Source organism: Zalophus californianus, chromosome 5 (genome assembly GCF_009762305.2).
Source record: "Zalophus californianus isolate mZalCal1 chromosome 5, mZalCal1.pri.v2, whole genome shotgun sequence".
NCBI classification, from domain to species: Eukaryota; Metazoa; Chordata; class Mammalia; order Carnivora; family Otariidae; genus Zalophus; species Zalophus californianus.
The window spans coordinates 122,455,843-122,482,139 of record NC_045599.1 but is presented as its reverse complement, the minus strand read 5'-3'; the positions used below and the strand labels follow the sequence as shown (position 1 = coordinate 122,482,139).

General features: G+C 38.1%; 1 protein-coding gene across 1 annotated transcript in view; it reads right to left on the bottom strand.

Moving 5' to 3' along the window:
* Positions 1–1,058: 1,058 nt before the first annotated feature.
* The window catches only part of LOC118356967 (60S ribosomal protein L30-like), a 46,111-nt gene continuing 20,872 nt past the window's right edge, over positions 1,059–26,297 (bottom strand). The window contains exon 2 of the mRNA XM_035727533.1: positions 1,059–1,455. Within this exon, the coding sequence (XP_035583426.1) occupies positions 1,100–1,455 (356 nt within the window). The 3' untranslated portion in view covers positions 1,059–1,099. The remainder of the gene's footprint in view (positions 1,456–26,297) is intronic.

The window sequence follows — 26,297 nt, the reverse complement described above, 5'->3', positions numbered from 1 at the left end:
AAATTTCTTAACAGCAAATTCTTCTGATGCATGGTAGCCTTGATCTGATGTATTTTGCCAACACCTTCAAACCCAGAGAAAATACTCCTCCTTTATGATCGTTTCCCCCATCCCTGCTAGAAGACTCAGCCACCCTCTGCTCTGGACCCCCAAAACCACTGTCCATTTTTCTAACATGTATTCCACTATGATATACTTGTGTGATTGTCTACTTAGCAATGTACTTGAGTAGGCAATGCATTTGCAAACTTGTAAAAGACTTCATAAAGAATGAGCAGTTGGTTTGCACCTTCTCATTTTTAAAAAGTGAATCATGAACTTCATCATCAGAGCCAAATGAGAGCCCTTTAGTTCAAGCTGAATCCTCACAGGACTTATACAAAATAATGCTTTTCTTGGAGTTTGGCCTACATTTTTCAGGTGGCAGCGGTTTTCTCATCAGACTGACATTTTTCAAACAACTGGTGTCAACTGCCACTTTGTAAATAAAATATAAGCTTCATTTTGAGCCAGTTACAAGGAATTTAATAACCTCATTTGTTAAGAAGAACTACCCAAGTCACAGTCAGTTCTTGAACTGGTCACTTTTAAAAGAGTGGGTGCCAAATAATGGGCTTGTTAAATAGTAAATGTCAAAAACAGATTTCTAATGTGACTAACAGGTGTTCACTGAAGCAAAAAGCAAATATTTGAACCCAGTGGAATACTAATCTAATATAAATATGTTTATGCTAGCAAAAACTAAATCTAGATTAAAAAGCACATTTTTTTAAAAATAGTAATCTCATATAAATATGCTTATACTAGAAAATGTTAAAATTTAGATGAATGGCATTTTTTAAAATGTAAGCTATGCATATTTTCATATATAATAATGCAAAGTTTCATCTAATTTAAATTGCTTTTAAACCTCAGTCTGCTTTCAGGATTATAGTCTTTCGATTAGTAAATATCAGACTATTCCCACACAAATTAAAAAGGAGAATTGGTTTAATTTCCAACACTTATAGAGATTTCTGACAGGCATTTGGACTGAATTTCTTTTTTTTTTTTTTAAACAAGCTGTGGCCAGTTTTATTAAAGAAAAATTATGCGTGATTTACTTTTCACCAGTCTGTTCTGGCATGCTTCGAATGATATCAGAATCACCTGGATCAATGATAGCCAGTGTGCATACTCTGTAGTATTTCCCACATGCTGTGCCCAATTCAATATTATTGCCACTGTAGTGATGGACACCAGTTTTGGCCAACATGGCATAGTATTCTATTTCAGATTTCCTCAAGGCTGGGCAGTTGTTGGCGAGGATGACCAGTTTCGCTTTGCCATGTCTGATCATTTTCAGAGTCTGCTTGTACCCCAGCACGTACTTTCCACTTTTCATAACAAGCTGGAGCCTGGAGTTGACCGACTCCAGCGACTTTTTTGTCTTCTTTGCGGCCACCAGCTTCCTGCCTTAGATGCGGGACGGCCCCAACCTAAAACCAGCCGCCAAAATGGCCCTGGAGTGAACTTCTTAAGAGACAGTTAAAGGAAACAATGGATACAGAAAGAACAATTAAGTGGTTGAAGTAAAGGCTCAGAGCAAAGAGAGATGAGCTACAAATTCTACTTCCCACGCCTATTAGCTCTAAGACTTGACATGTTATTCAACCTTCATAAACCTCCATTTTCTTTATCTGTAAAACAGATGTAAAAGCACTTAATTCACTGGATTGTCTCAAGGATTAAATTAGACATCATTTGCAAAATTCTTCACCCCTGAGTCTAGTCAATAGCAAGCACCAAGTAAATGAGACCTTTCACTATAACTGCAATTGCTTTGCATATATACTAGCCATTAACTCTTACTGGAAGATATTTCCAGATGCTTGGTGTATTCGTGCACCGTAATCTTAGAAAAATAGTGTATTCTCTTTTATTGTACTCACTCCCATTTCCTTTATCAAGATTAATTTAATTCCTCTTTTGCCATTGTACTAAAATTTTCCAAATTTAAGAGTGTTTCTTCTACACTATTCTTGTCTTCCTGATGCTGAATAGTATTACAGTTCTTTACAAGTGAAGGTACTTAATTCCATTAATTTCCTAAATTTCCTCTTTTAAGAAACTTCATGTTTCCCAAACCTTTTAGGATTCCTAAAACATCTATTTACTAATTATATGCTGTCTGTTATTATTAAATTATTCAAAGCTTTTCAAAAAAGCTGATTGAAGAAGTAAACTCACTCAACTCCAGGATGATGCTGGGTTATCCCGACCTTGTGTTAAACTTCAAGTAGAAATTCAGTTAGATTTTTTGGAGCCAAAAAGAAGTTCTTCACTCAGTAATCCCCAAATCACTAGGGGGGTTATCATCAATTCAGTGCCCCATTAAGAACTGCTTTCCCAGTCAGCCTGCATAAGCTAATGTTTTGGAGAAGATATTTTGTTCTCTGTTCTAGAAAACTATCCTTATTTTCTTACATTTGGAGAGAAAAAAATGTCAAAAGCCCCAAAGATTAAGAAAAGTGCTGAATGAAGTCCTAGGTTCAGATTGCTTTTCTGAGAGTCTTTATTTTTTCATGCACTTGGTTTTCATGACTTCTCCCTCCATTTCACTCTTGGTTCACTGTCTTTGGAAAAGCAGTCAAAATCCTTCCCTGTGTCATGACATAGGTTTGCCTTTTTGCATTTTGACCCTTATGAAAGCATTTTTGTTATCTAGTCTCAGACATGCAGTTGCCAACCTCAAAAAAAATAAAAAATCATCTTAAATGGGAGTGAGCATTTCTGACCTTTGGGAAGGAAAAAAAAAGCTTTAGATATCTTGGTAAATGGGAAGAAGCATGAGGATGAGATCAAACAGCACCGCTTCCCTGGACACAGGAGAGACTGTCTCTACCAGCCATCACTTCTGTAGTTCAGCTGGGTAGGGTAGGGTGAGGGTGGAGGACAGCCAACTCAAGAACATTCTTGTCACTACTGTGCGGGTTTCTCCTGATAAATGGTGCTCTTCCTGCAGCAACTAATTTTCTTCATCCATTCTCTTTGCCTGATCCTCAGCCCACCACTCTTTCATTTTTTAAAAAGTCTTGGCAAAGGTACAGTGAGTGAAAGTCATTGAAATCCCATAGGGGATCTAAACAGGAAGTGGCAGGGGTGCCAGGGTGGCTCAGTTGTTAAGCATCTGCCTTCAGCTCAGGTCATGATCCTAGGGTCCTGAGATCAAGCCCCGCATCGAGCCCCACATTGGGCTTCCTGCTCTGCAGGAGGCCTGCTTCTCCCCCTCCCACTCCCCCTGCTTGTGTTCCCTCTCTCGCTGTGTCTCTCTCTGTCAAATAAATAAATAAAATCTTTAAAAAATAAAAAGTAGATAAACAGGAAATGGCATAAAGCTGTGGGGTCTTAAACATCATTTCCCCTTTCTTAACACCGATTTTTTAACCTATAATGAGTGGTGCAAAAGAAGAACTCTGAGGCTACTTTCAGTTCTGGCATTTTATCTTTTTTGTTTTATTTATTTTATGGGTATTTTACTCTAAAGTTTTCGAGTACATTGTCATTTGTAATTTATATTGCTGAACTGCACAAAAATACAGATACACACACATACACAAAGCTTAAATCTCTCTGTTAATGAACTTTCCAACCAATGCTCAATGTGAAGACACCTTCACATGTGATGGGATGTACCTTCACCAGTTCAGACTCTCATTTAACAGACCAGGGTCATGGATACTGGAATTGCAGTCCAAGAGCCTAAAATGGAGACTCCTGGACATCTGGCAACTTTTACTTTATAAATTACCATGTTCATGTGGTATTCTCAGAAAGGCTCCCATTGTTATTTACTCCTCAGTACTCATTGCTAAAGATCAAAAGAGCCAAAACACCAAAATGTCAAGTCCAGGGAGCAATGTTTCAAGAAAATTTATTTTTGTACCAATTTAACTTTTCTCTGAATTTGAAGAACAAGGGTGTGGGCCTGACATCAGACCACTATGTTAAATGAGATTCATCCAGTTCTAATTACTACTCCCTAGTACAAGACCTAAGGACGCCATGCTACTCTTGGCACATCTAAGTTACCGGCTGGACAGACTGTACTAAACAAAGAAATCTCCCTAATTACAAACTATTTAAAACAAAGCAAAACAAAACAAAAAGACCTGTACTACAACTCTGAAATTTGTATTAGTGTAAAGAATTTGAGTAAGGGCAAGGAGAGGAGACTCTGGCTGTTTATAACATTTCTATGGTCTATTTCTTCTGAAAAACTTAGAATGTCAGGAGCTTTGTCCTGTGGTAATGACTTGAGCAGCTTTGTTTTGCTTTGTTTCTTTTTTCTTTTGCAATCTCTTCCTTTCATCTACTCAGTGAAATACAGCTGAGAAGTAGTTCTGTGTACATGGGTGGCAGTTTCTGAAGCCTCCGTTTCCACAACCTATTCCAAATATGTTGTCTTTTTAAAAGACTTTCACTTCTTTTCTGCTTGATAATTGCAGTATTTGTCTTTTACACGATCTGTTTTGCTTATTTTCTTTGATTTGTTTGTCTCATGATCTGACCATTTTAGTCTCGTGATGGGGGAGGGGAGGACACCTAAAAATGTACAGACTTATCCTTATGAAGCCTACTATGTGCAGAGAGCTGGACCAGCAAACCTCCCACACACAAAGAAAGTATATGAAGACATTGAGCAATAAGTGGCAAGGGTATTAGGTTCAACGGAAGGCTAGGTAAAAGAAGAAACCTCACAACATCTGATCTATTATGAAGACATTGTTAAAGTCCTGGGGATAGGCTCATCCTCACTCTGGGAATCAAGCTTGCCCTGTAAAGCCATAAAAAACAAAGACTTCAAAATATTAGTCCTGAAGCTGCGAGAAGCTCCTACTGTAGAACAGACTTACCAAAACTTTTGATAGCCTCCAATTCTGCTCCACTTATCCACATGAAAGTGCATTTTCTCAGCTTAGAATATTCTTCTCTTTCCGAGAGTAAGGACTTTCAAACGTCAAAAGTTCTGTAATATACCTCATTGTACTTATGAGGCTAGGAATAAGTATATAATGTTAACCTGAAGAGCCCCACAGGCCATGGAGCTAAAACAAAAGTGCATGATATTGGTTACAACATGCATTTTATTCATGTGCTTTAAAATAGGTAGTTGGTGGGGCGCCTCGGTGGCTCAGTCGTTAAGCTTCTGCCTTCGGCTCAGGTCATGATCTCAGGGTCCTGGGATCGAGCCCCACATCAGGCTCCCTGCTCAGCAGGAAGCCTGCTTCTCCCTCTCTTTCTCCCACTGCTTCTGTTCCCTCTCTGTGTCTCTCTCTGTCCAATAAATAAATAAAAAAAAATCTTAAAAAAAAAAAATTTTAAATAGGTAGTTGGTGAAAGGGAGGTCATACCTAATTTTTCCCCAAACCATGAGATTTCTTGGGCATGGGGATGCTGAAGATGACCCTCTGAGAATGGGAGTGAAACAAGGGGAAGTATGATCAGGACATCTAACCTGGGGTTGAGGCTGCTTGTAGAGAAATGGTTGTAGGTCAAAAAGCATGAGTTGAAAAGCTGAGCATGACACAATAGGCAGCCTACCAAGTTTCAAATGAACCGTAGTTTACAACTTAGCATTCCATCATGGTTGACTATTTTTAAAGCATCATAACACTTATAAAGGTGTTAATCACATTTGTTTGGCTTACTAATTTGAAGTCTGGTACTTGAGTTACAAAGATACCATTTAATTTCTCCAAAAATATAAAAATCAGACTTTTGTAGCCCATAATAGGAAACCATCAGAGGAAAAAGTGTACATTCTCTAGAGCAGAGGTTCTCTAAGAGTTATCCCCGAGTCAGCAGCATTAGTTGGGAACTTGTTAAAAATGAAAATTCTAACAGAAGCAGAAGCAGAAACTCTAGGGGTGGGACCTATCAATTTCTGTTGTAACAAACCCTTCAGCTAAGGTTTGAGAACCACTGCTCAATGATAGGTAAAAACAGCATACTTTAAAGTTCAATTGTTAAAAGGCCAAGATTTTAAATCAATTTGTAAAGTTTTTGCTGTGTTTACACTGTTGCTGTGAAAGGTGTAAATCCTGGCCTAAAGGAGCAATTTCAGCAATGCATACAAAACAATTAAAGAACAGGTCAAGACAGGGTGCCATCAAGGAACCAAACCAAATGCCTGAGGAGCACTGTGAGGAGGCAGGAAGGAGATAAAGCCAATATGGTCTGGAGGCATCCACAAAGAGTACTGTGATGGGGTCCTTATAGGAGACTTGCCTAATAAACCAGCATTTCTAATTCATGAGAGAATGCTTACTCCAATTACCAAAAAATAAAAAGAAGAAGAAGAAGAAGAAGAAAGAAAAGATGACTCTGTGCCCCATCACATCCATACAATGCCCTCCTCTAGGCACAAACTGACAACCCTTTTCAGCCTCTATTCAGCCTCTACTTTCTGTCCCCAGTGTAGCAGAGTTTACAGTCCATCAAGGATTGAAAGCTGATCACCTTCTGGCTGGGTGGCCTCTGGCAACATCTAAAACCAAGTGGCTCCAGAGAACTCCCAAGTCTGAGGAGGACTGTAGGAAAACTGAAGAAGTAAGCTGGGGCTGCTTCCAGTCAGAACCCTTCTAGAATTCCACAGCCACTCTTCCTTTGGGCAGTGTTTAGAGCTGCTAAGCAGACGGCGAGAAGAGCTCGCTCCACTGTGGGGCAAAACTGGTGACAAAGGCACTTTCCACCCTGAGTGACACAACCATGAGGCAAAACCAAAAATTGGCCCAGGGTGTGAGAACATGGCCTAGTCAAACCTGTCCAATCCTCTTTCTAGACAGTGGCAGTAAGGAATGTACCAGAAAATGGCATGCCAGCCCCTCTTGGCTTTGCAATGAGTGTTGAGGAAGCACTCGTGTTTCCTTGAACTCCCCGTATGTGTTGTTAAATGCAACTCTAACTAAATACTTTTGATGCTACCTATGTTTCCACAGACAGAGGGCCAGGATTTCCATAAACACAACTTACTGGATTGTAATGGGCTTTTGTACTGACAGGCCCATACCATAAATCCACATAAGTTTTTGATAGATTAAGGGAGTCATGCCTTACTTTAATGTTTTCCAAAGTGTGGACTGATGACCATCTATATAAGAATCCCTCAGGGTCTTCTATAAAAAGCAGGTTCTCAGGTCCCATTCCAGATGGATAAAATCAGAAATGTCTTAGGGTAGAAGTCAGGAATCTGCATTTTTTAACAAAACCCCCAAGTGATCTACATGTCCATTAAAGTTTAAAACATGGTTAGCTTGCCTTAACAGTCAAATCAACTTTGCAAAAGCCCAATCATAACCATATGCATTCATTATTGGTATATGCTTTCCCTTGGCAATGATACAATAATGAGACAGATGGACAGAGAGAGAAGGAGAGAAATTTTGAGGGAGGGCATAAACAGGCAAGAGCACTAAAGTATAGAAGAACTGAAATGGAGTAAAAGAGACAGTGAAAAGTAGTTTCCTGTGGCCATTGTAACAAGTTCCCACAAATGGGAGGCTAAAAACAATAGAAATGTATTCTCTCAGTTCTGAAAGCCAGGAGACCAAAATCAAGATGTCACAGAGCCAGTCCCTCCAAAGGCTGTAGGGAAAAATCCTTCCTTGCCTCTGCAAGCTTCTGCTGGCTCTTGGCAATTGTTGCTTTATGGCTGCAGGGCTCCAGTCTCTGCCTCATGGTCACACTGCCTCCTCCTCTTCTCTGTGTGTCTTCTCATTGTCTCTCTCTCCTAAGAATACTTATGATTGCATTTTGAATGCAGGATAAGCTCCTCCTCTCAAGATCCTCAACTTAATTACATCAGCAAAGATCCTTTTTCCAAATAAGGTCACATTACAAGTTCTGGGGATTAGGACATAGACATATCTTTTGTGGGAGCTATCATTTCAGCCCACTACAGAAACAACAAAAAGCAAAAGTAGTGAGAAGCAAATACAGACAGAAAGCAGTAGCTTCCCTGCCATGGGCACATTTATCCAAGGAGGTGGGGGTGTCTCGGATTGTAGATGAAACCTGGTGCCCACAGATACTGAAGTTTAAACGAGTAGAAAGGATTTCTCTATGTCCTGGCTCTTTGTTCACATGCTTCTGTGTTTCACATAAAACTGAGTAAGTTCAACTCCTCTTGAGGCCAGTAATGATTTGGTCAAAGGGAAATTACAACCTGAAAAAGGTAAGTACAAGTAGTCAGGTGCAATGTTAATTAGCCTGTGTAAGAAGAATTCTGGAAATGTGATGTTCACATAGCAATAAAACATCTGTCAGCGTGCCAACCATTTCCCTCATCCTTGGAGAGACTTGGGAAGGAGGGTACCTGAAATGAAAACTTCAGCCTCTTATACTTGCCAAATCTTCTCACTTGGAAAACTTACTCCACACTAAAGCATACTAAAATCATGTGAGCCAGGCAGTAAAATCTCATTGTGCAAATCCAATGTCCTATTTGCAATCAGTCAGTAACACTTGGTGTAAATTATTTTTGAGTAGGGAAAACTGCTTCAGAAGTATAAGGACCCACAATATAATTTATGTCTAAGATACAAAAAAATTTAGAAAGTGCCACTTTAATATTCTGGTTCCAAAAATCTTGCCAATGCAAGGAAGTCACTATAGGATAAAAATGGAAAATCACATGATATCGTTGCATGTCACATGTGACTCATTCAATACTCAATGGTGTGCAGCCTAAAACACAGTTCCTCAGAATTCTGCTACTTCTAATTAAATAAATCACAAGACAGGATTTTCTATGTATTGGGCATTACATCATTCATTAATGCATATAAAGATAGAGAGAGAGGAGGCGGCTGGGTGGCTCAGTCGGTTAAAGGTCTGCCTTCAACTCAGATCATGATCCCAGGGTCCTGGGATCAAGCCCCATGTCGGGCTCCCTGCTCAGCGGGGAGTCCACTTGTCCCTCTCTCTCTACCCCTGCTCCTGCTCTCTCTCTTACTCACTCTCCCTCAGATAAATAAATAAAATCTTAAAAGAGAGAGAGAGAGAGAATCCTGTGCCCAAGGGAATCCTGGTGAGATGATAAAACATCTTTCAGACCTTTCTGGAAACTTCTAGGTCCTGAGCCCTTACTGGGAACTCTCTGTACTTCAACACTAGACACTGGCAAATCCTGCTCATGGCTCAACTCTTCCAGTGGCAAGAGGGCAAGGAGAGTGAAATGGATAGAACTAGCCAAGCCAACTGTGGGCATTTAGGGTCTTATTAACCTAGTGTAATTGGGAAGAATTTTTATCATTTTTTAAATTTGATGTGTTCACCTAAGGATAGTCTTATTGCTAATGATTCTAACAACTGTTTGCTGAGAACAAGTGATGCCTCATCTTTTACACGCTGTTTCACTTAATTCCCCAACTCTAAGAGATAGAGGCTGACTGCAATCTTACAGAGAATGAAACTGAGACTCACAGAGGTTAAGCCACCTACCCAAATGCACACAGTTAGGACAGAGAGAACCAGGGTTCACTTCTGATCAGTCTAATACCAGACCTAGGTTCTTCTGTTTGGTTCCCACTGAAGCAATTTCTTTCCCTGCCGAGATATCACTTTGAATTATTCCTCGTTTTCTGGTGCTGCTGGCACAGGTGCTACATGATACACTCATCTGATGTGATTAATTTTTCTTTTCAGGCCCTTTGATATGGATTTGTATTTCAGATCTGTGTAACCTACAGACTTCCTGTAGGTTGTACAGGAAGTACATGCATATCTTTATATGCATTAATGAATGATGTAATGCCCAATACATAGAAAATCCTGTATAGTTGTACATCTTGGCTTCCTTCCTTTTTTGGGTCTATAGTGCACATATCTAAATCCTCATCTACTCTCTTACACAAAAATACCACCCTTCCCAGAAGTAAGATAAACTCTGTGGAAACTGGTCATTCTACCTTTGAAGGCAGTCATCTAAGCCATACCATCATCTCGGGTCCTTTAGAGGAAGAAACATTTTCTTCCAGCATCAGTCTGCTTTTTGAAAAATTACAAAGCAGGTTTGGTCATGGGGCCATCACATTGGCCAGACTTCTACACCTCCTTTAGCACCCAGAACCTTGAGGCCCAAGTTATTTTGGAGGAATTATCCCCTGCTAACATTCTGTATGAACTTTAATTCTTTCACAAGCCTCTCCTGTACATTGCTACCTTCTTAGCTACCTGTCTGGTAAATTATTCTTCTGCTAAGTGCTTAATAGCCCATAATTTATTGTTGCTTCCCAGAGAAAAATGTCTTCAACTTAAGTTTTGCAAAACAGTCTCTAAATGTGGAATTTCAGTTATTCGGGCAGGCCAACGAAGGAGGTAATTTTGGCAAAATTGTCTAAAAGAATGGGATTTTAGAGCTCTAACCTTAGAAAGCAGTAATTTTACTTCTCCCTGCAGCCCTTGTTTCATAGCTAGGAAATTAAAGCTAAGAGTGGAGAAATTTACCCCAAACAAAACAGAATGCAATCGAGGTCTCCTGTTTAGTGACTTTCGATGAACACGAACAATTTTTCCAATTCCTCCTAAATCATGCCAAGTCAGCAGCTGTTTATTCCCACCTTAGATCTGCCACCTCACATAAGTATCCAAATATCTTACCTAAAATTGACAGCTTCAACTTTTTTCATAGTACCAAGCATCAAAAAGGTATTCAGACAACATAATATTTCTATTGGAACCTTCAAGGAGTCCTAGTTCAACATTAATAAATAAAATGTTTCTAAGCAAAAGATGAAAACTTACAATCTCTGTGTTTTCTTTTGTTAAGATAGAAGACTTCATGAATATAGATCAAGTCATTTTAAAAGCCAATTAAGTTGGCCCAGCTCAGGTTCTGCTCATAAAGCTAGCTCAGCTGTATGGCACTTTGTTCTGTTTGGTCTGTGTTAATTCTGCACAGTTAGTGGGGTGGTTTTTTATCTGTCATCACGTAGCTGGGAGACATAAGCCATGTCTGTTGGGATTCTTGCTGCCCAGCTCCCAAATGTCTCTTCAATGTCTTTTAGAAGACTTTCCTAGCAAGTGATGAATACTGCAAGAAGGGACAGTGGGAAGGGGAAATTGGTAAGAACTTGGAATGGGAATTAAAGGCGAGAAAATTCTAGAAGAATGGAGGTGAGGGTTAGGCAGGTGGTAGAGAAAACCAAAGACATGGTGTGAACATACCTGGATTCTGCTATTTAAGTGAAAAAAAGGGAGGCCTAAGGATATTCTTAAAAGAAAGGGATGATGAATAAAGAATATGTGGCATATATATACCCCCCCCCACACACACAATGGAATATTAGCCATTAAAAAGGATATCTTGCCATTCACAACCACATGAATAGACTTAGAGGGTATTATGCTAAGTGAAAAAAGTCAGAGAGAGACAAACCATGTAATTTCACTTACATGTAGAATCTAAAAGACAAAAACAAATGAACAAAAACAGAAAGAGACTCATATAATACAGAAAATAAACTGATATTGACAGGGAAGGGGGGGTTGAGGAGACAGACAAAATGGGTGAAGGGGAGTGGAAGACACAGGCTTCCAGTTATGGAATGAACAGGTCATGGGGATAGAAGGCACAGAACAGGGAATATAGTCAATGGTATTATTATAGTGATGTGTGGTGACAGATGGTAGCTACACTGTACACAGATGGTGAACATAGCATAACAGATAGACTTGTTGAATCACTATGTTGTACACCTGAAACTAATTAACACTGTGTGTCAACTATACTTCAATTTAAAAAAGATAAATAAATGTATAAATGCGGGATGTGGTTGGCCAGGCTGAAGGGTCTGGGCTGCATGCTTGAAACCTGTCGACCTCTGAGGTCGACAGAAACCTATAGCTCTCCTGCTTTGGGTCAGGCTAGGAGAACCTGGCCGTGTCTTTCCTCCACTGTCTTTCCCTCTGTCTCTCTCCTTTATCCACTTCCCATCCAACATCACAGATGGCTAAGGAAGAGGCTCCACTCAATCAACACTTTCTCCCTTCTTTCAAGACTCAACAAAGAGCAATTGACTATTTAAACATACTTTCTGGGGCTGCTAATTTTAACCTACTCTCTGGAGATTAGTTTCAGATCAGGGGAAGGAGAAAGATTATCCCTTTTACAGTTCCTCCTGAGTTCTTTCCTCTAAAAAATTGTTCAATTCCTGAATACTAATAAGTAATTACAGATGGGGAAAGAATAAGGACTTACTAAGAAAACTCACTGAACACCCACCCACACTAAATCCCTAACTCTACTTGCCTTATCCATCCCTATTTCTTCTTCCTTAAATAAGTAAGGAAGAAGAAGATTTACATTTCTTTAAAAAGACTGAATTTGAGGGATGACTGAGGTTGACATTACATTCCAATCTTTTATATTCTTCACATAATTTATTGTAACCATATTAATGTAATCATTTACCCTTGAAATCAAATCCAAAAAAAAGGTACCACAGATCCATAAATGATGCCAAGAGTTTTGATCCAAAGAAGTTTGGTTAAATGACCTGGCATTCCATACCATTTTGAAGAATCTTTTGGATGAAAGCTACCCAAACTCCTAACAACCATCTGAAATTTTCTCAGTGTCATTTGCTACATCTAAATTACTACTGCTAGTTTCATTTAAACAAGATGCATGTGCTCAGAAAAAACATTATGGGAAAATAAAATAATTTACAGGGCTATGGAGTCAGTGTTTGTTTGGTTTTAAAATAATTTGCAGTCTGTAGATGTTAACACACAAAAGAAAAAAGAAATTAACAAATACACATCTATATCCCTATAAAACCGAATCAGAGTCAGTTGTTATAGAAGCAGAGAATGATAGAAAAAAAAAAAAAACAAACAGAAACTTGAAAAATGGAAAATACCCTAAAAATCCTTATAAAAAAATGAGTCAGCCTCTCCCAGAGTGACTCTTTCAAACTCTTCCTCTAGTAACAGACCCGAAGTCATACCAAAGGATACTGGGAAGAAAATACTATCTTTTTTTTTTTTTCAGTGAGACTAAAATTCATCAAAGGATCATTTGGCAATCCATGGGAATTATTTAAAAATAAAAAATACCAAAAGAATGATTTATAGTCTTTGTTATATCAATGATTTAAAACATATGCGGTAATACCAAAATACCAGACTCAAATGTGGCACTTCCACATGTGTTTCTATCAAGGTTAGCTTTGTGGAAACAGAGTATGGATCATGCACAACAATCACAAAAGGACAGAAATCGGTAGAGAATTTTCTGCCCAAGTCAAATATACAAAAGCATTAAGAATCAACAACTCATAGTGTTGTGGCAGTCTCCGAGCCCCTTTGAGAATCTGAATCTCTTCCTGGAAAAAAAAATGGACATACACAGCACTATTGCACAACATAATTCAGAGGGCTGTGGACTCTTGAAGTTAAATTATAAGACTCATGCTAAGAACACCTGATGTCAAGTTAAACTCCTGATTGAAAAAAAAACCAGAGATTAAGTAAGCATTTAGATAATATTTTGTAACAACTTTTGCAAAATGTGAAATCCAGAAGCCCAGAACCCCTCAAGGGGCTTGGTGTTTCCTCTTCTGCACTAGGATTCCAAAAGAGCTACAGGAGGTCATGATTCAGTGGCCCCTGCAAGACTGGGAGAATGGCCTGTATTCCTGGTAAGGGTCAAAGGAATATATTTTTCAGGTGCCAAGAAATCAGCTGACTTGGAAGTTGTGGGCAGGTACTGGAAGGTCCACCAAGCAGTGACAGTAGGGTGATGGTCATTTCCACCTACCACCTCCCAAACTCATCCATGTCTGTTAGGAGCTAAAAAGTAGGTGGTATAGTTGGTTTCTCTGGACCTGAATAGATATGGGGCTAGGTTTTTCCAGGTCCCTCTTTGAGAAAGAAGGTAGAGGTAAAATCCCAACAGTGGGAAAGAGAAATGGTGTGACACTAGAGTCTCCATTCTAAATACTCTCCTTCCACTGGTATGTTTCAGGTGAATTTTGTCCTCTGCAATAGGTGGGAAGAAATTAAAGAACCCAACCTCACATCTCCAGCAGGTGGGAGATAAGACCTGATATTCCACATGAAGATAAAGCAATAGCCAGTAGCAACACTTCCCACAGTGCAACTGGATGTAGCACATACTGAGACATGGCAGCAACGTAGCTTTTAGCAATGCAGCAGGCATCAAGAATGAACAGGAACTGCTTTTAATTCCTAGGATAAGTGCATGCTTTCCAAACATCTCTGGAAGGAAGGGAAGAAAGGAAAGAGAAAGAGAGGATGAAATTCTGAAGTAATGCAGTAAAATACACAGGGAATGAGATCAGGGGGAGTATTAGTCTGCTAGGGCTGCCATAACAAAATACTACAGACTGGCTGTCTTAAAAAACAGAAATTTAGATGGGTGGAGAAAAGATGGCGGAGGAGTAGGGGACCCTATTCCAACCAGTCCCCGGAATTGAGCTGGATATCTACCAGCTGAACACCCACAAAATCAGCCTGAGATGTAAGAAGATAGATCTGGATCTCTACAAACAGAATATTGCAGGCAACTGGTATCCAGGTAGGAAGTGGGGAGCCGTGATTCCGTGGAGAGAGAGAGGATTAGAAGATATATTTGAGCAAATCTTAGGTGAGAACTTCCCTAATCTGGGGAATGAAACAAACATTCATGTCCTAGAGGCAGAGAAGACCCCTCCCAAGATCAAGGAAAATAGGCCAATACCCCCAGCATGTAATAGTAAAACTTGCAAATCTTAGAACCAAGGAAACCATCTTAAGAGCAGTTAGGGGGAAGAGATTCCTTACGTACAGAGGGAGGAACATCAGAATAAAGTCAGACCTATCCACAGAGACCTGGCAAGCCAGAAAGGCCTGGCAAGACATATTCAGGGTACTAAACGAGAAGAACATGCAGCCAAGAATACTTTATCTGGCAAGTCTGTCATTTAGAATGGATGGAGAGATGCAGAGTTTCCAAGACCGGCAGAAACTGAAAGAATATGTGACCACTAAGCCGGCCCTGCAAGAAATATTAAGGGGGGTTCTATAAAAGGAGAAAGACCCCAAGAGTGATAGACAACAGAAATTTACAGGGACAATCTATAAAAACAACGTCTTCACAGGTAACATGACGACAATTAATTCATATTTTCAATAATCACTCTCAACGTGAATGGCCTAAATGCTCCCATAAAACGGCACAGGTTTGCAGATTGGATAAAAAGACAGGACCCATCCATATGCTGTCTACAAGAGACTCATTTTGAACCTAAAGATATATCCAGACTGAAAGTGAAGGGATGGAGATCCATCTTCCATCCCAGTGGACCTCAAAAGAAAGCTGGGGTAGCAATTCTTCTATCAGACATATTAGATTTTAAACTGAAGTCTGTAGTTAGAGACACAGAAGGACACTACATCATTCTTAAAGGGCCTATCCAACAAGAAGATCTAACAATTGTAAATATCTATGCCCCCAACATGGGAGCAGCCATCTACATAAGCCAACTGTTAACCAAAATAAAGAGTCATACTGATAACAATACGTTAATTGTAGGAGACCTCAATACTCTACTCTCAGCAATGGACAGATCATCTAAGCAGAAAAGCAACAAGGAAACTAGAGCTTTGAATGATACGCTGGACCAGATGGACCTTATAGATATTTACAGAACATTCCACCCTAAAACAACAGAATACTCATTCTTCCCAAGTGCACATGGAACTTTCTCCAGAATATACCACATGCTGGGTCACAAATCAGGTCTCAACTGATACCAAGAGACTGAGATTATTCCCTGCATATTCTCAGGCCACAATGCTTTAAAACTGGAACTCAATCACAAGACAAAATTTGGCAGAAATTCAAACACTTGGAAGCTAAAGACCACTCTGCTCAAGAATGTTTGGGTCAACCAGAAAATCAAAGAAGAACTTAAACAATTCATGGAAATCAATGAGAACAAAAACACATTGGTCCAAAACCTATGGGATACTGCAAAGGCGGTCCTAAGGGGGAAATTAATGAAATTATGAATGAAAGGGGAGAGATCACGACTAACACCAAGAAACAATTATTAGAAATTATCGTCAACAACTATATGCTAATAAACTGAGCAATCTGGGTGAAATGGAGGCCTTCCTGGAAACCTATAAGCTGCCAAGACTGAAACAGGAAGAAATTGACAACCTGAATAGGCCAATAACCAGTAATGAGATTGAAGCAGTGATCAAAAACCTCCCAAAAAAACAAGAGTCCAGGGCCTGATGGATTCCCTGAGGAATTCTACCAAACATTCAAAGAAGAAATAATACCTATACTACGGAAGCTGTTTCAAAAAATAGAAACAGAAGGAAAACTTCCAAACTCATTCTATGAGGCCAGCATTACCTTAATCCCCAAACCAGGCAAAGACCCCATCAAAAAGGAGAATTTAAGACCGATATCCTTGATGAATATGGATTCCAAAATCCTCAATAAAATCCTAGCTAATAGGATGCAACAACACATTAAAAGGATCATCCACCACAACCAGTGGGAATTATCCCCGGGATGCAAGGGTCATTCAACATCTGCAAATCAATCAATGTGATAGAACACATTAATAAGAGGAGAGAGAAGAACCATATGGTCCTCTCAATTGATGCAGAAAAAGCATTTGACAAAATACAACATCCTTTCCTGACTAAAACTCTTCAGAATATAGGGATAGAGGGAACATTCCTCAGATTCATAAAATCCATCTATGAAAAACCCACAGTGAATAGAGAATCCCCATCCTCAATGGGGAATAGCTGAGAGCCTTTCCCTTAAGATCAGGAACATGGCAAGGATGCCCACTCTCGCCACTATTGTTCAACACAGTACTAGAAGTCCTAGCAACAGCAATCAGACAACAACAACAAAAAAAATAAAAGGTATTCAAATTGGCAAAGAAGAAGTCAAACTCTACTTTTTCACAGACGACATGATACTTTATGTGGAAAACCCAAAGGACTCCACCCCCAAATTACTAGAACTCATACAGAAATTCAATAATGGGGCAGGATACAAAATCGATGCACAGAAATCAGTTGCTTGCTTATACAATAACAACGCAACTGTAGAAAGAGAAATTAGAGAAACGATTCCATTTACAACAGCACCAAAAACCATAAGATACCTCGGAATAAACCTAACCAAAGAGGTAAAGGATCTATACTCCAGGAAATACAGAACACTCATGAGAGAAATTGAAGAAGACACAAAAAGATGGAAAAATATTCAATGCTCATAGACCGGAAGAATAAACATTGTTAAAATGTCTATGCTACCCAGAGCAATCTATACCTTCAATGCCATCCCAATCAAAATTCCAATGACATTTTTCAAATTGCTGGAACAAACAATCCTAAAATTTGTATGAAATCAGAAAAGACCCCAAATCGCCAAGGAAATGTTGAAAAAGAAAAACAAAGCTGGGGGCATCACGTTGCCCAATTTCAAGCTATATTACAAAGCTGTGATCACCAAGACACCATGGTACCGGCACAAAAATAGACATATAGACCAATGGAACAGAATAGAGAACCCAGATATGGACCCTCAACTCTGTGGTCAAATAATCTTCGACAAAGCAGGAAAAAACATGCAATGGAAAAAAGACAGTCTCTTCCATAAATGGTGCTGGGAAAATTGGACAGCCACATGCAGAAGAATGAAATTCGACCATTCCCTAACACCATACACAAAGATAAACTCAAAATGGATGAAAGACCTCAATGTGAGACAGGAATCCATCAAAATCCTAAAGGAGAACATACACAGTAACTTCTTTGACATCGGCCACAGCAACTTCTTTCAAGATACATCTCCAAAAGCTAGTGAAACAGAAGGAAAAATGAACTTTTGGGACTTCATCAAGAAAAAAGCTTCTGCAGGGCAAAGGAAACAGTCAACAAAACAAAGAGGCAACCCACAGAATGGGAGAAGATATTTGCAAATGACACTACAGATAAAGGGCTAGTATCCAAGATCTATAAAGAACTTCTCAAACTCAACACCCAAAAAACAAATAAGTCAAAAAATGGGCAGAAGATATGAAAAGATACTTCTCTGAAGAAGACACAAATGGCTAACAGTCATATGAAAAGATGTTCATCATCATTAGCCATCAGGGAAATTCAAATCAAAACCACATTGAGATACCACCTTACACCAGTTAGAATGGCAAAAATGGACAGGGAAAGGAACAACACATGTTGGAGAGGTTGTGGAAAAAGGGGAACCCTCTTACACTGTTGTGTACACTTTGGAAAATAGTGTGGAGGTTCCTCAAAAAATTAAAAATAGAGCTACCCCATGACCCAGCAATTGCACTCCTGGGTATTTACCCCAAAGACACAGATGTAGTGAAAAGAAGGGCCACATGGACCCCAATGTTCATAGCAGCAATTTCCACAATAGCCGAACTGTGGAAGGAGCTGAGACGCCCTTCAATACATGAATGGATAAAGAAGATGTGGTCCATATAGACAATGGAGTATTACTCAGCCATCAGAAAGGATGAATGCCCAACTTTTACATCAACATGGTTGGGACTGGAGGAGATGATGCTAAGTGAAATAAGTCAAGCAGAGAAAGCCCATTATCATCTGGTTTCACTTATTTGTGGAACATGAGGAACAGCATGGAGGACATTAGGAGAAGGAAGGGAAAAATGAAGGGGGGGGAATCGGAGGGAGAGATGAACCATGAGAGACTATGGACTCCGAGAAACAAAGAGGGTTCTAGAGGGGAGGGGGGTGGGGGATGGGTTAGCCTGGTGATGGGTATTAAGGAGGGCACGTACTGCATGGAGCACTGGGTGTTATACGAAAACAATGAATCGTGGATCACCACATCAAAAACTGATGATGTATTGTATGGTGACTAACATAACATGATAAAATTTTAAAAATTAAAACAAAACAAAAAAACAGAAATTCATTTTCTCATAATTCTGGAGGCTAGAAGTCCAAGATTAAGGTGTTGGTTTCTTCTGAGGCCTCTCTCCTCGGCTTGCCTTCTTGCTGTGTCCTCAGTTGGTTTTTCCCATGTGTATGCACACCCCTAGTGTCTCTCTGTGTGTCCAAATTCCCACTTCTTATAAGGGTACCAGACAGAGTGGATTAGAGCCCACACTTCAGCCTCATTTTAACTTAAATCATCTCTTTTAAGACTCTATCTCCAAATACAGTCACATTCTAAGGTACTGGGGGCTAGGGCTTCAACATATAAATTGGGGGAGGGACACAATTCACACCGTAACAGAGGGGAACACAAGTTTTGCTGCACTACAGCCCCCGTTCTTCTCCCCCTCATACCCAAAATCTTGACTGGGAGAACAGATTCTCAGAGATGAGGCACAGCCCTCAGGTGACATGAACAATGATGGCACAAACTCTCTTCAGCTCTCCCTATTGGGCACCTTACTGACTCAGCAGGCAGAATCACAACTACCAGGAACGACCATGGATAACCACAGACAAGGCAGAGACCAAGCTCAGAAGTTGCCTAAGATTTTCTTTCCTCTGTGGAAGGACCAAATGGTTTATTGATGCCTGACAGTCTATCTCTGGTAGTGTCCTTATTCTCAAACCAGAGAAAGAACCAAAATGAAAGAAATTTAATCTCAGTTTGGGGATAAACTGAGAGAACTTGTCAGGACCATGATAATGTGATTGTCTAAACACACTGGGGAACAAAGCATCTCATACTACTGGTGGGAGCTTGATTAATGCCAAAGGCAAAGGGAATATAAGACCCTTAAAAAAATCTTGCCCTTGTCCTAGGGTTTTTATAGAATATTTATTTTCATTATGCTAATCTAAGTGACTTTTATAGGAAGATATCTAGTAGGAAATCCCCTATCCTGTTGAGGATTTCAAGGCTTCCTATTTTCGGTTACATTCTGGCACAGCATGCAGTGGGTCAGTCATGAGCTCCAACAATGACCCCACCACAGTGACGATACGTGCAGCTGCTGCCAGTCACTTAACCTTTCTAAGCTTTCATTTCCACATCCATAATTGAGGGCAGTTAATAGTCTTGGTTCTGGAGATGCCATGCCTTTAATGGAAAACAGTGAAAATCTCCCCAAATGAAGTCACAGAATATAGAATTTAGTAGTTCCCCCTCCCACCTACTCTCCTGTAATGTATTTAACTTCTTTGTGTAAGTCCTTGAATCATAGGGGCTATTTCACATAGTATTTGTTTTAAAACCTTCTCACCTCATTTCATGAAAGATTGTTATCATGACTAAAGGATTACTTGTACCTTACAAGCTTCAGACTAAAAACAAGAAATCTTATTCCTTATAGTCAACCAGAGACTGCTGGAGACAGAATCAGCAAACCATAAGAAGAAGGTTCTATTCTGCTGCCTCTACTTCTTTCCTAGTTTCCCTCCACAATTTACAAGGGTCTGTTTTACTAAGATATTTATAGTGGTGATAATAAACATCATCACCATCTATCATTATCATCATCATCACATTTCTGGAACTTTACTGGTCTTCTGATTATTGTAATGCTATACTTTTCTGGATGAAATTATAGTGCCATTGAAAAGTTTTTAAAAAAATAATCAATTTAATTTTCATTATCAATATCTAAAATATCAATAACAGAATAAAGAAAAAATCATTTCACTAGTTATAAAAAAGTTTGATAAAATTTTACATCCATGATTTTAAAAATAAACTATTAGCAAACAAGAAATAGAGAAGAACTTTATTAATCTGATACAGAGTATTGCAGAAGAACCCACAGCTAACATCATAATTAATGATAAAATAATGCTTTTCTTCTAAAATTGGGGAATTCATAACAATGTGCAAAAAAAACAAGAAGTTCATAATTAGTGCAAAAAAACAAAAAGATAACTTGAAAGGTATAAATAATGGAAAAAATAAAACTGTCAAAATCTAAAAATAACATGGTTGTATACATAAAAAATCCAAAAAAAATACAGTAAATCATTAGAATTAAAAATCAAAACTTTGATGGTTGATGGATACAAAGTAAATCAACTATAATTCTATGTATCAGTAACAAACAGAAAATAAGAATTTAAAAATTGCATTTAAAATAGTATGAAAATACCATGTACCTAGGAATAAACTAACAAAATATGTATAAAATCTTGACCTAATGCAACATATGTGATTGTCAAATCAAACTGATAAAAATCAGAACTCTTACTCTTTACTAAGTTTTACTAATACTGCCAACCATATGAGCAATCAGGAGGCACCAACAAAGTTGGAAAAGATCTGAAATATCCTTTGTAGCTCTTAGTCCTTCCTTTCTGCATCAGGCAGGAGTTCTCTGGTCCTGAGTAATAGACGAGGTCTCTAATGAGATATGTAAGTCATTTCATACACTGGGGAAATTTTGTTATGAAATATCTCATTTTATAACCCAGAGAGTTTTATAGCTTATGTGACATTCTCCAAGAAGCCATGTCTCATAAATCCATATATTGCAGTTTTGTTTACAATAGGCAATCCTAAACCAGGGACATCCCCCTCAAATCATTCCATAGATAAGCACTCTTCTCTTAGCAACTGCCACTATTCTATTTGTCTGGAGGTCTAGTTATTATGTCTGTAAGGAGAAAAGACCAGGTCAGTAATCAGAGGGAAATAAATAAATCATAGGTCATGGCTTTAAGTCCTTCCATCCAGATTTCTAAGCAGAAAACTATAAAATAATGAGACATTAACACCAAATAAACAAAGAGATACATTATTTTCATTGATGAAATTAGTCAAAATTGGAACATATCAGTTGTTCATTGGATTTATAGATTCACTGCAATGTCAATCTAATTTCCAACAGTTTTTTCCTGCAAAATTTAACAAGCTGATTCTAAAATTTATATGGAAATGGCAGTAACCTAGAATAATCAAGTCAATCTTGAAGAAGAAAAAGATGGGTGGCTTGCTCTACCAAATATCAATCTAATAATAAAGCTACAGTAATTAAGACTATGTGCTGTTAGCCAAAGATAGGCAATAGTCTTAGGGAACATAATACAATGTCCAGAAAAAGCAGTCACACATTATTTAACACTTGATTTGTAATGAAGACGCTTGCAGAGTATTGGAAAAAAGACCATCTTTTCAATAATTGCTGGGTGAATTGGATGCCCATATGGGAAAAAATTAAATTTTGATCCCTTTCTCATAGCATACACAAAAATCAGTTCCAGGTGGAATAAATGTGGAAAGATCTAAATGTGAAAGATAAAACAATACAGGCTCTAAACATTTTTGTACGAAAATATATTTGTGACTTTGGGATAGGCAAGTATTTCTGAAATAAGACACAAATAACACTGTTCCTAAAGGAGATGACTGGCACTATGATTACACTAAATTTTAGAACTTCTGTTTCTGGAAAGATAGCATAAAGAGAGTAAAAAGGAAAGCCACAGAGTGGGAAATGATATTTCATTTTAATAACTGAAAGATATTGAATATATAAAGAACTACTTCAAATCAAAAAGAAACACACCACCATTAAGAAAAATGAGGAAGAGATTTCAATGAGCCCTTCAAAAATAAGAAAAATATTGACAAGTATTCAGTAAACATACAAAAAGAAACTCAAAGAAATGCAAATTATAACCACTTTCAGATACTAATGCATACATTCCTGAATGGCTAAAAACAAAAAGAATATCAAGATCAAATTTGGCAGTGACATACAGCAATAGGAATATGTATACATAGGGAGTGTAAACTGGTACAATCATTTTGAAAAATTATACATAAGTTTCAGATACTAATTTTTAAAAATCACTAAATACAGAAAATATTTTGAAATACTGTATCTTTAAGATTTTAGGGGAAGAAATGTGTCATTTGGTTTTGGTATTCAATATAAAGCTAAATATAAGAGTCACTGTGGTACATTCTGTATATTTGACCAAAAGGCTGAGTTCCTGCGTTTTTCACATATTTGTTTGGTTTCTGTTTTTTGAGAAGGCCTATAGCAAGCCTAATATTTCTTTTACATGACAGTCCCTCAGAAATGAGAAGGCATTTTCATGTGCCCCTGAGTCTTATGCTCCCTGAGCAACTCCTTTCTCTGTTCTTTCTCCACCAATCTGATTACCTTCCGAGAACACATTCTAGTTTGGTTCATACCTCTTAAAGTCCTAGGGTCCAGAATTAAACACATGATTGTATGTATGTTTTGACAAGCAGACTAGAGTGAGACAAACACTTCTATTTTATTAGATAATTTACTTCCAGTAAGGCTAAAATCCTGTTAACTTTTTGATAGTCACTTCAGACTATACTTTTGAATATATACTGCTTCCTATGAACTAAAACCTTTAAGTCTTTTCTATACATATTGTTATAAAGCCACCTCTCTTTTGTGCATATTAACTCATTGTAGACATTTACATTTATCAATTTTTAAATGCATTTTGTTAAATTCAGTACAATATTCCAATCTCCCTTTGGGATTCTATTTTTGGCATTCATCAGTGTTCACTGATGAAGAAATGGATAAAGATGTGATATATATATATACAATGGAATACTATTTGGCCATAAAAATGAACGAAATCTTGCCATTTGTGACAACAAGGATGGACCTTGAGGGCATTATACTCAGTGAAATAAGTCAGACAGAGACAGACAGACACTCCATGATCTCTCTTATAAGTGGAATCTACAAAACAAAACAAACAAGCGAAACCAAGATCATAGATCCAGAGAACAGACTTCTCTGACTGTGGAAGAAGGGGGACGTTGGGGAGGGCAAAATGGGTGAAGGGGGTCAAAAGGCACAAACTCCCAGCTATAAAATAAATAAGTCATGGGGATGTAATGCCCATCATGTTGACTATAGTGAATAATGCTGTATTGCACATTTGAATGCTGCTAAGAGAGTAGATCTTAAAAGGCTTCATAAGAAAAAAAACAAAATTTGTAACTGTTTATGAGAATGGATGTTAACTAGATTTATTACGGTGATCATTTTGCAATGCAAACAAATTTAGAATCATTATGTTGTACACCTGAAACCAATACAAGGTTGTGTCAATTATACCTTGATTTAAAAAAAATGTTTTTTTTTTTTGCAATTACTACATTTTGTTTTTATTTTTATTTTATTATTAACATATAATGTATTATTTGTTTCAGGGGTACAGGTCTGTGATTCATTAGTCTTACACAATACATAGCACTAACCACAACTCATAACCTCCCCAATGTCCTTAAAAGAGAGTATTTATCAATTGACCTGACAGAACGGTATAGCATTATCTGCATGTGTGTGTGTGTGTAGATATAAATAGATATAGTCACAAACATAGACCCTGACACATATTACACTATAAAGATATACGGCAAGTTTTAACTAGTCATTTTGAGGTGGTAGGATTATGTATGATGTTTATTTTCTTGTACTTCATTTTAATACTCTTTCTGTAATATATACCTAGTGAGACAGAATTCTCAAAATTAATGCCATCTTCTTCTATGCTTACAGCGGAGAAGGCAAGTCACATGGGAACAGGTTAGTCCCAGCTAATGCTTGGGTTTTCAAATGCTTGAGATGGATCTTAAAAATGAATAGAAGGTTGCTCCAGGCAATGGAATACCATCAGCAAAGAATATAGATTTGCGGAGATTAAATAGAAAGCATATTGTAACTTGATCATCAATGACTTTGGACACCATGCCGAAGAGTTATTATATAAATAATTTATTCTGGAGATGTTAGGGACAATAAAATGGTTTTCAGGAGGAAAGTCACATAATCTTACCTATGCTTTAGAAAGAAACCAGTGTTAATAGTGAAAAACCCACATTTGGAGATGAGAGATTGGAAAGGACAGCTCTTAAATTATCCTTCCAATATTAGAATCTTGGGCAAGATGACTGGATCTGAATAGAAAAGTGTCAAAGGAAACCAAGAAAGTGGATTCAAATGGTATTTCCCAAACTAGAACACTGGTATTTATTAATGAACATCTTTGATTACTCATTAGTGTCAGTGTTATTACTAACATTTATATAATTGGTGAATTAAGGGGATTGTTTTTGAGCTAACAAACTTTAGAAATGTCATATATTACATTCCCCTCTCGAACATTCAAAATGTACACAAAGATCTAAAAGACCTATGATATGTCACCATAAAGAAACAAGTTTAACTTTTTTTTAATACACCATTTTCCAAATTCATTTGATCCCATGAAAAGCCTGTAAACATCTAATAGTTATACTAGTATTCTATGCACCCAGTTTGGGAAGAATAACAGAGAAATATTGGGAAGGCAGAAACAACAAAACATAGCATGTAATTACCTACAGAGGAAGAGAGAGAAGGAAAATTTTTTTAATGATACGTTTTTTGCCTCCTGACTAGAAAAACAGTGCTGTAACTACTAAGTTTGATGAGAGCAGGTTTGGTTGGGAATTAGGAGTGCAAGTTTGGATTAGTTAGATGTCAGGTGTTTGTGTACCAACATTTGAAGATACTCATGTATTAAATCCACATATCTGCAAAAACAAACAAACTTCAAAAGCATTAGAATTTCAAACTTTGCTACTAATCAAAATGCATTACCTAGCAGAGCGTGCCAGCACAATGACTGCAGTTCAGAGTGACCCATGATGTATTGGAGGGTAGGAATCACTGTGAAGATGCTGCTAAAGAAGTCAGAGTAAATGTGGAAGCTGGAAAATTATTTCCTTTGGATATTCTCTTCCTAAACACCATAGCTAAAGAATCTCGAGCCTCTTGCCCACTAAGCATATGAAATTCTGAGAAATACCTTTAAACCGTGTTTCCATTTCCTTGAGTTTCCTATTCTTTAAGAGCTTAATCGGTATGACTGTGCTAAGATAAACTCAAGAAATAAACAAGATGTGAACTGCTGGGCCTGAAATTCCAGGGCATGAAGGATATTCTCAGAAAGATCATTAACAGCAAGTAGCTGTCAATATATTTCACAACTGGAAGAAGCAGAGTAATTTACCACCCTTTGGCATTCCCAATCAGATAGAGATCTGAAAGAGCGTAAGAAACCACTGCACTCTGCAAGGAGACAGCGAGAAGGCAAGGACAGTTTGTTCCACTCCAGGTGTTTTGCTGACCTGCAATCTGAGCTGAAGCAACTCCAGGAATTCATCTTCCTCAATCCCACATCTACAGGAGGGAAAGAACAGCAAAATCAATGTGCCTTGGCTGTCCACTCTGCAGGTCTGCTAAAAATTACCA